Below are 10885 nucleotides of genomic sequence, written 5' to 3'. Positions count from 1 at the left end.
ATTTAGAATTTAACATTTAAAATTTAGAGTAATAAATATAACTAATCTAAAGATGATCAGGTAATTTTAAGATATTAACGGATATAAAAAAAGTTTAAGGAACTAATAATTTTAATTTATATTGGTGAACATTTTTAGTTAATAATCCAATATTTGTAGTGTAATAAGTTAACACCATTTGAGCTATAACCCATTGGCTTGTAGTGTAATAAGTTAACACCATATTTTTAGTCAATATTTTAAATATTATTGGCTAACTATTGACAAAAAATAAGAGTTATTCTCTGCATACAAGTTATTTTTTATACAAGTCCTTACAAGTTATTTATATTTACGTGTGTACGTTCTTTTTCGTGTCACTGCTGCACGTTCTTCTTCTTCTTTTTCGTTATCGTTGTCACCAACACCACCTCCTCCTCCTCTTCCACTTTCTTTTTTCATTGGAATTTCTTCTCCTCATTCCTTTCTCTCCTTCTCCTCCATCATCAGTTATCTCGTTGTTAAAGATAATAAATAATTCAAGTTCAGATTGTCAATTGAATTAAAACGAAATTAATTATTGTTTTGAATCCAATCAAATGACTGAGGTGTTGTTCAATTCTAGTTAATTTTTTCGTTAGTAGTTTATGATTCTGTAGGTGAATAATATTTCATCGTTGATGGTTTGAATGGAATGTAATGTAAAAGCTCTGCATTAGAAGAAACATTTTTCTGCATTTGCAGCAAATTTGGGTGTAACACGAAGATATTTGAGTGTATTGTTTAAGAATTTTAGGTGTATGTGTGCTGATAAGTTCTGCATAATTCAAAACTCTTCTTCTCCCTCCTCCTCATCTTCTATTGCTTCTTATTCTTCTTTTTCATCATCATTATCATCTTTTTTTTTTCTTTTTTTATTTTCTCAAGTTTCTTCTTGTTTTACTCTTTTAATAAGAATAAAAACAAAAAAAATTAAACAAGTAAGAAGAAGAAACACACAATGGTACAAAATTACTTGGAAGAGGATGAACTTACATTTATTCAACTAAAAGAAAGAAAGAAATAAGGAAAAGAAGAAGAAGAAAAAAATACAGCATTAGAGAAAATATTTTTCTGTATTTGCAGCAAATTTAGGTGTAACACAAAGATATTCGAGTGTATTATTTAAGAATTTTCAGTGTATGTATGCTGATAAGTTCTGCATAATTCAAAACTCTTCCTCTTTCTCATCTTCTGCTGTTTCTTCTTCTTCTTCTTTTTCATTATCATCACCATCTTCTTCTTTTTTTTTTCTTATTCATCTTTTTCTTTTTGTTTTAACTTTTTAAGTTTCTTCTTATTTTACTCTCTTAACAAGAATAAAAAAAATCAAAAAAAAAAAAAGAAGAAACACATAATGTTACAAAATTACTTGAAAGATGATGAACTTACATTCATTCAACTAAAAGAAAGAAAGAAATAAGAAAAAAAAAGAAGAAAAAAATACAGCATTAGAAGAAATATTTTTCTGTATTTGCAGCAAATTTGGGTGTAACGCAAAGATATTTAGGTGTAACACAAAGATATTCGAGTGTATTATTTAAGAAATTTTGGTGTACATGTGCTGATAAGTTCTGCATAATTTAAAACTATTCCTCTTCCTCCTCCTCATCTTCTGCTACTTCTTCTTCTTCTTCTTTATCTTCTTATTTCATATTCTCATAATTCTTTTTGGGAGAAAAAAATTAAACAAAGAAAAAAATATATAATGTTGCAAAATCAATAGAAAGAGGAGGAGGAAAAAAATGCAGCAACAACAACAGTAATAAAAAAAACGACGATAAAGATGAAACACACGAAGAAAAATGAGAAGAAACGCAAAGAAGGAGGAGGAAGAGGAGAAAGAACGCAAGATACAAAGAGGAACAACATGATTTCACGCACTCATTATGTAAGTGACTTATATGACTTGTATGCCAAAAAGACTTATATGTGTAGTAGTATTCAAAAAATAAATAAATTGTGTTGGCCTTGTAATATTACTAAAAAAATTAAATTTAATTATTTTATTAATTTTTATAATTTTACTAAATTTATAATTAAATTTTTATAATTTAGACATATTCAAATATGTATATATAATTATGATTGATTTTTCTTTTTTATTAGATAAATTTTTTCTTTTGTCAAATAGATTACTTAATATTAAATAATTAAATCGGAGACCTTTAAAATGGAAAGAAAACAAGATGTCGTGTGAACTAAGGTTGATAGACAAAAAAGACACTACTTAAATTGAGTTAAGTGAAGACTGACTAAAATGACCACTACAACTTTACTCGAGTTGGACACTATCCATTATCCAATGATCAAGTATGGTTTACAACTTTGTGCCGCTTAATCGAAGTAGGATATAGAGTCTTATTTCGCTCTGTTTATACCAAATTTAAAGATTGAAATGTTTTAAGCTTGTTTGAAAACCATTTAACATGAGAAAAGAATTCTATTTCCTTTAAAAAAAGAATTCATTTCTATTTGAAACTCAATTCCATAATTTGGAATGACTACAATATATTAATGGAACAGAATTTAAGTTTGAAGAGTGTGAGAGTTGATTTGGAAATCAGACCCTTTTTTGTCTTATTTACAAATGAAGAAAAAATAAAAATTAAAATTCTTAAAGAAATTCAAATCATTCATTTTTAGTTGTTTTAAAGCAGAAAAAAGAATTCAATTCTTGAGTGAAATCTAATTCTTAGTATTTCAAACAAACTCTTTTAGTTATTTTTTATGATGACAATGATATCATACTTGTGCACGGCATAATGTCAAAAATATTGACTGTGGTCACATTAGAATTCATGAGAAAAAGAGTCATACAATAACCCTTTAAGAGAAAGTTAAATTAGACAAAACAATTATCGGAATATAGTTATAAACACCATCTGTCTTTGTTACCACGATAAGAAAAAAAGTATTATATGGTAAAAAAAAAATTGATAATGAATATATTAAATTTACACTATTTAAAAAATTTAAAAATTGATTTAAGGGCTCAATAAAGATAAAGTTTAGGAGCCAATAGATTTTGTAATTTTTAGCCATCAATTAGCTATTAATGATATTTTTAATGGTGTGAGATTGCATCTAATGGTATAGAATCATTCAATTTTTTTTCGATGGTTAAGTGCTGGCCAGAATTTAACAAAAGTGCTGGCCCCTAGTACTCCTCCTCAATAAAAATAAAATTATAAAAAATAAAAAATATATTTTTTAATCAAATAATATTATATATTTTTTTAAAATAAAAAAGATCAACACAATATGATAAAGCAAAAAGATTAACAAAATAACAAAATAAATAAATAAATAATTCAATCCGTAATCATTTTTGATATTATCATTAACAACTATAGGAGTCAACACTATATTATTCTTAATAGCTCTTTATTGTTCTATTTTAATTGTGTTCTTGAAGATCCTACAATTTTTTCAATCCAAACATTTCAAATAACAACAAAAAAATTAATCAACCACTAATTTTGCTTTTTTTTTATCAGATGCTTCTCTTCAACTCTTAAAGTGCTACTTAAGAGTAACTCAAACCGTTTACAGTTTATTTAAGACAAATAGCCAAGTACACCACATTTGTTAAGTATACTCACGACTAAAAAATAAATTCAATCTCTTTTTTACATAGTATACAAACAATGTCATTCTGGACAATAATACTTAGTCTATACAATCTTTTCTTAGTATTAATCCGTTCAACCAAGACAAACCAAACAAATAATTTAACTCTTGGTGGGACAATGTCTTTTTAGATAGTATTAGCGAAACTATAACTTGTTATATTTTTTGGAAGTAGTTCTAACTGCATAACCTGTACAAAAGAGTTAGTAGAATAAACGTTTTTTTTAATCAAATTTCTATATAACTCGATCCTTTCTCTCATATGTTAACCTGACTAACTGTGAGATTCTATAAAGTTGGTTCAGTAGCCCCATCTCCCATTGGAACAACTTTCTTTTTTGTTGAAAATTCCATATCCATTCTACCTCATCTCAAAATCCACAATCTCCTATAACTGATCCTCTTTGGTTTGAGATCGAAAAAATTTTTGAAAAAATATCTTTTAGAGCACCACTTTGTAGCTAGTTGTCTTTTCAGAACCGAATCCTTCTTTCATCTCCTAATTTCATAGACAAACCTCCAATCAACTTCTCCCTTACATGTGGTTATTTGATTTGTAACTGACAAATATCCTTCCAAGAACCTGTATAGGTGTAGGCTGACTAGCAAGCAACTCTGAAGGATTCAAATTATTGCATGAACACAAAATCTTCTTTTATAGCGAACAATCTTCTTTCAAAAACTTCTACCACCACTTAAACAAAAGAGATGTATTCTGAATCACAGCATCCTCAACCCTCAGTCCACCTAATTTTTTCGGAACCTGCACCACTTCCGATTTCACTAAAGGTATCTCTTTTTTTCATCCTCTTTACTCCACAAGGACCTTCTCTACAACGAAATTAATTTTTCTGCCACATATTTTGGTATCATATACAAGCTAAGATAATACACATGAAGGTTATTATGAACATACTTAATAAGAACCAGCTTATTAGCTTTATTAAGGATTTTCACTTTTCACATACTGAACTTCGCTTTCACTTTGTCTATTACTAATTTTCATGTCTTGACAAGTCTTGAATTTATTCCGAAAGATATACCAAGATATTTTACTAATAGTGATGCTTCCTTACAACCCAAGCACATCTTTTGTTTCCAATCTTACTTGCAATTAACTAGAATTAAATTAGACTTGTCAAAATTTTGACATTATTTCAAAACACCGCATAGTCTTTTGTAATTTTTGATAATTTCCTCCTCAAAATGACAAAACAGAATATTATCATTTGCAAACTGAAAAATCAGATAATTCTTTTATCTCTTCTAATAAAATAAAAAATAAAAACACCCATTTTTTACTATGTCTCCAACCATCGATATAGAACATCCACCTCAAATACCAACAAATATTATACACTTATCTTTAATTCTTTTTAGGTCTAATTTTTACACTATATGATACAAATATAAAGAGTGAAGTTCATATTTTCTTCTTCCATCTTTTAAATAAAGAGAAAGTATAGGGAGCCAATGGAGTATTTATACAATGTGTACAATAAGAGTATAGGGATGTTCGATTCACTAGCATATTAGATGTTTATTATCCCTGATACTCGAATGGTTATTTTGGATAGTATGAGTGTATTGTATTTAAGAAATTAGTAGTATTTTATTTTGGATATTCATTTTTTAATTTATATTGGACCCAATAAATAATTTATTGTACACATCGTACAAATACTCCATTGACTCTCTAGCGAGATTCTTAAACAAATTAGACATCAATTCTTGAGCACCATAGAATTTGTTTTTTTTTTTTTTTTCTATGCAATTGTTGCATAGTCATTCTATTCTCTTTTCATTTGAATAAAGTTGTATATGCACGTGGCTCACTAAACAAGCTCTTTAAACGTACATGATAGATACTAGATAGCTACGAACACGAACTTCCCTTCATTTTAGGACCCTTTATTATCCGACTAACTCTCTCAACTCTTGTTAACTAATTAACATCGCTCCAAACCCAATTACAACTCATCTGAACAAGCTTCAATATTAAGAATCTGGAAACTCGAAGACACATAGATAGTGCCGGATCCAACAACATCAAATCAATCATACAAAGCACACATGTTACCATACGAGACATTTCAACCACTAATAGCAACAACCTCTATCATGCACAGCATAATATATATAATAATCACATGAGTCTTAATTAATTAAGCATGCATCCTAATTAATCTCCATTTTTCTGAGGGGAACTTGATCTAAAGGCTTGTTGTGATTTGTGGCAGCAGCAGCAGGAGGAGGAGGAGGGTGTAGTTGATCAGATTTGTACTTGTACCTTGAGGCCCAGAAGATGTAGTTGAAGAAGTTAATGCAGCTAAGAATGGCCAAGAACCAATAAAACAAGTTGAGATTATTGTGATTCAAGTCAAAACCATGCAACCACCCTTGTTTACTAGGACTCACTCTTTTCGTAACACCATTTATGAGATTCACAAACACCGTGCTCAGAAAGTATCCAAGAGACATGGATAGCCACGTCAACGATGTTGACAACGATTTCATCCCCGAAGGAGCTTCTCTGTAGAAGAATTCCAACAGTCCCACAAGCGTGAACATGTCCGCAACACCAAATATAGCGTACTGGAACGAAAGCCAGAACAGGCTTATGGGGTTAGAAGGGTCTTTTCTCCCTCTCTCCCTTCTTTTCACCTCAACAATTGCAGCCACTGCCATTGAGATTGCAGAGAGAACAAGGCCTACGCCAACTCTCTGTAGTTGTGTAATTCCTGAGGGGTGGTTTGTGATCTTGCGTGCGAATGGGACGAAGAATAGTTCGTAAATGGGGACCAAGATGGTTATGAAGACAAGGGGTATAACGGGAATGGAAGGTGCTGGAACTGTTAGAGAACCCAGTTTGAGGTTCATTACATTGCCTTGCTGAACTGAGAATGTTTGAAGCTGTGCCAAGCATGTGTTCATTATGATGGTGCTTCCCACTATTGGTAGCATTCTTATTAGGATCTTCACTTCTTCTACCTGTGTTACTGTGCACACTTTCCATCTATCTGCCTTTGACTTTTCTGAAACAATCGCCGCTTTATCTAGGAACCTGATCATCATCATTAAAAGAAAATAATAAACTAATACTTTAATCAATATCATGGTTTAAAAGATTATTTCCAAAACGAAATATAAGCACGGTCGCTATCATGATTTAAAAGGCATGGAATGAGTGTTCAAAGATTATATAAAAGTTTAGTGGGCCCAACGTGTTGAATGAATCCTAACATGCGCAATTGCTGGACCAAGTTGTGTGTTTGTGTTTGGCTTTATCATTTCCAGAAAATTATTAAGTAAGCTTTTAATTTGTGCATGCAAGTTTGTTAACAAGTTATTAAGCAGCATAAGTGTAAAGCAGAGTCACCTAATCTGGTTGGTGTGTGCAATCTTCTCTACAGCAGCATCTTTGTCACTGATCTCATACAATTCTTGGTGTGATTCTGGCAGTGACAGCTTTCGGTTCTTAAAAGCCACAACAAGAACCTGAAGAATCCTCAAAATGGGGCTATCCCCAGGAGTTTTGATTCTATAGAATGGTTTTCCAATAGCAAGAGTGATGAATCCAATGGAGGAAGCTATGGTTATGATGAAGAATCCCCAGTGCCATGCTTTCTGAGTGCTGACCCAAACAACAGCAGTTACACCAGTGATTGCTCCAAGAGTTGAACTCATTAGAAGCCAGTTGAAGAAGCTTGCAAGAGCTTTTGCTTCACTTGGATCCTTGTCATCAAATTGGTCAGCACCAAATGCAGTCATGGAGCCTCTAACCCCTCCCACTCCCAATGCCAACAAGCACAGTGATGTGTACAACATCACTGCTATACCACCTTTCACACAGCTTGATTTCCCACATGCTTCTGGGTGTAAATGCCTTGAACCAGCTTGAACACTCAGCATTGCCAATGCCTAATTCATAGTTACATGTGAATATGAATGTGACATATCAGGTGTTAATTGTTTACTTTATTAGCTACTTACCATGACTTCAAGGGATCCAAAAAGCAAGCATGTGCTGAATCTGTTTAAGTATGTGTCTGAGATGAAGCCTCCAACAAGGGAAAGCAAGAAAGTTGAACCCATGAAGTTTGTGAGAGTGTTGGCTGAACTTGACAGATCAAAGTGCATCACCCCATAAAAGTAAAGCACTAGGCTCACCATGTTTGCCACAAATCCCATGTTGTCCAATGCTGACAACACTACACAACAACAGGAACAACACAATTAAAAGCCTTCAAGCAAAACAACACAACAGAATTAAAAGTTTTTTTTTTTCTTTTCTTTTCTTGCTTACCAAAGATGAACATGGAAGCCCTGAATCCACCTTTTTTTCTCTTCCATTCTGCTAGGAGCTTCTGTTCTTCTTTTTCCTCTTGGTCTGCCTGCATGACAAGATCAGGATTGGAAGTCATCAACCATATGTATGTACAATGAATCAAAGAAGGTGAAGAGATAGAGATTAGAGAAGCAGCATGGAATGAAGTGAAAGACTACTACACTAGGCTTACCATTCTTGAGATGTGAATGGAGAGTTTTAGAGTTTAGACAAGAATGTATGTGATAGATGTTCAAAGGAAATGGTGCTCTGTGAACATATAATTATAACCCAAAAAGGGAAGCTTCTGAGAAAAGCTCTATTTCAGAAAATGATGGTAAAGAGAGTAACTTTGAGTTCAGAAAAAGTAACTCCTATGGCCTTATTTTCATTGCCTCTTATCATTCACTTATTGTCCTCCATTCTATTTATCATGCTATGTGTCTCTTTTTTCAAATTCAAAAGGCAGAAATTTAGAAAAAGAAAATAAAAATATTGAGCTGTATTATTGATACAGAATCACGTATAAGGAGAAAACAAGTGGGTTTAAGGGGTGATAATTATGGATGCTAAATCAATCAAATTATTTTAATCAAGCCAACATAGTGCCCCACTCCTCCTAATACATATGCTTGTCTTTGTTGAACAATCCATTTCTAGCTACGTTATCAAATGCCTAAACAAGAAGCTTTCAGAAAAGTTGATGGGTCAAATTGAATTTGAAATGAAATATAGAAGAAATTTGCTAAACCTTTTCCCCTGCTTGATTTGATTCATAGCATGCATCATGTGATTAGGTGGTCATATCACACATTATCAAATTCATCAACTATATATAGACTTTAAAGTAGCATCATCATGCATATCTATATCACGTGGATTCTTATCATTTAGCTCTTAATTATTTTTATTCATTGTCATGAGAAAAAGACCTCTAAATAGAATTTGGTAGCTCTAAGAAGTTGAGTGTGTCAGTGTGAATTCTACTACTAATTGCATAGTTAAAGCTGTCAGCAACCTCGTGTGAAAGATTGGACCATTAACTCTCTCATCATACTTTACTTTAAAGTGAGGAATAATGAGGTTGAAACTTGTTCCTGCTATGGTCAAGCACCTTTGTCAGAAGGATACTATGCACATCATATTTTTTTTTCCTTGCCATGGTAATTTTTAAAACATAATATGTACCCTCAAGAAGGAAACACACAATCCATTTTGTCAAAGTTGACTTTTCCTTCCATATCCAAGGTGCAATTAATGTTAAAATTATAAAATGTATCTTAAACTCTAGAGATAAAACATTATAACAAATATTCAAAGTTGAAAGTTGAAAGCATTTGTCACATGGTACAGCTCAGAGTGTGTCTACCATGTTGTTTTTATAGAGCTCCAATGCTTGATAAAAGCCCCATGAATGTCACTTTCTCCCTCATATTATGGATATCTATCTACACTCTACACTCTACACTCTACATACAGGAACTGAGAGTTGTTTGTTTTTCCCTCTCTTTAACTTTACTTTTGCCTTGTGATCTTACTCTAGTGATATAGAGTATCCAATTCATCCGAAGTGTCTCTTTCAAAATAGCAGTCTAACTTGTAGTAGTATCTCAATCATGCTGAATCTTTTTTCGTTTAAGAATCACTGTCAACTGACAACAGAGTAACACCTTTTATTTCTATCTTCCACACTGTTATATGAGGCAAAAACGTGTAAGACTTGGTGTCACCCCCTTCATCTCCATACACCTTTTCTTTCATCTTTCAAGTTAAGCCATGCTCAGTTAAATCCTACCCTCACTGTATATTATTATGTCTTGTCCTTCACTACATTCATTCATGTATAATTAATATATATTTCATACCATGATCAAGATGCATCATTTGTTCCATCAGGGGTAATCATAATAAAATAGTAAAAAAATGGGGAGATAAATTATTAGCACTATTTGTAGCTATTGAAACAGGTAAGAGAAGTTACTAATGCTCTTTGCGTGTGGATGGAAATTTATTTCATGTGCGAATCAGTGACTAGTCTTTCATAGTGGCTGTTGAATGTTGATGCTTCTTCTCTACTTGGGATCAGAGACATAACATCATGGTCCTCACTCCTCACCAATATTCATAAAATAAATTAAATGTTCTTTTAAAAAAGTTTGATATATTAACCCTACCTTCCATGCCATGCATATGCTTTAACACCCGTTATTATCACTTCTTTCCCCACAAATTTGTTAGTGCTTTTTCCAAAGTGATTGAGTTCTCTCAATAAATTTCTGCTTGTAATAAATGTTATCTGATATCTCTTTCTTCCCTTCTCAACATGCATTGTGTTCACTGTATCGCTTGTTTTCAACCTCCACAATTCCATTATTGTTACTTTAATTGGAGGAATGTTTTCTTATTAGTTGGTGGGTGTGCATGTGAATCAATGATTAAGACAAATTTCGCTGGAAGTGACCAAAATATTATTAGGGGGAGAAAGAAAAAAAATTTATAAATGTGATCATTTAAACTTTAAACTCTTTCAAATTCAATGATGGAAAAGTGAGCTTCATCTGCCTTATCAAAGCTATGTTTTCTTTTTCTTTCTTTTTTATTTTTGGGTAGGTGGATAGCTATGTTTTAATTTCTCTACACAATTTTATTTTCCCCACCACACGCACATAATTTTTTAGTGAGACTGAGATTGATTGATTGAATATTGTCATGATTTAAAAATATCTTCCAAGATTTTAAATTCGGTTTTCTATCACCCAAAAAAAAATTTTCGGTTTTGTTTTCAAAGGCACAGGGACATCTAATTGACGCGCTAATTAAATATATCTATACAATTCTATAGCTATAAAAGGAATATGAAGAGTTTAATATTCAATTTTTTTTTTTCATTTTAATCTTATTAATAAA

The 10885-nt window shown here is 31.9% G+C and overlaps 1 protein-coding gene across 1 annotated transcript; it reads right to left on the bottom strand.

Moving 5' to 3' along the window:
- Window positions 5419–8473, bottom strand: LOC107645996 (protein NRT1/ PTR FAMILY 4.6). The gene is made up of 5 exons (XM_016350164.2): window positions 8172–8473; window positions 7958–8045; window positions 7645–7862; window positions 7031–7572; window positions 5419–6715 (listed from the first exon to the last, which is right to left on the bottom strand). Exons 1-5 carry the CDS (start codon window positions 8172–8174, stop codon window positions 5830–5832), a joined length of 1737 nt encoding a protein of 578 aa, XP_016205650.1. The 5' UTR covers window positions 8175–8473; the 3' UTR covers window positions 5419–5829.

Source organism: Arachis ipaensis, chromosome B06, assembly GCF_000816755.2.
Source record: "Arachis ipaensis cultivar K30076 chromosome B06, Araip1.1, whole genome shotgun sequence".
Lineage (NCBI taxonomy): Eukaryota > Viridiplantae > Streptophyta > Magnoliopsida > Fabales > Fabaceae > Arachis > Arachis ipaensis.
Note: the sequence above shows the minus strand (reverse complement) of the source record. Positions and strands in the feature narration are given on the sequence as shown.

Coding starts and splice junctions, on each gene's coding strand:
- LOC107645996 (XM_016350164.2), bottom strand. Junction 7,863..7,957: donor GGCTTCCATGTTCATCTTTG/GTAAGCAAGAAA, acceptor GTTGTTGTGTAG/TGTTGTCAGCATTGGACAAC. Junction 7,573..7,644: donor TTGGATCCCTTGAAGTCATG/GTAAGTAGCTAA, acceptor ACTATGAATTAG/GCATTGGCAATGCTGAGTGT.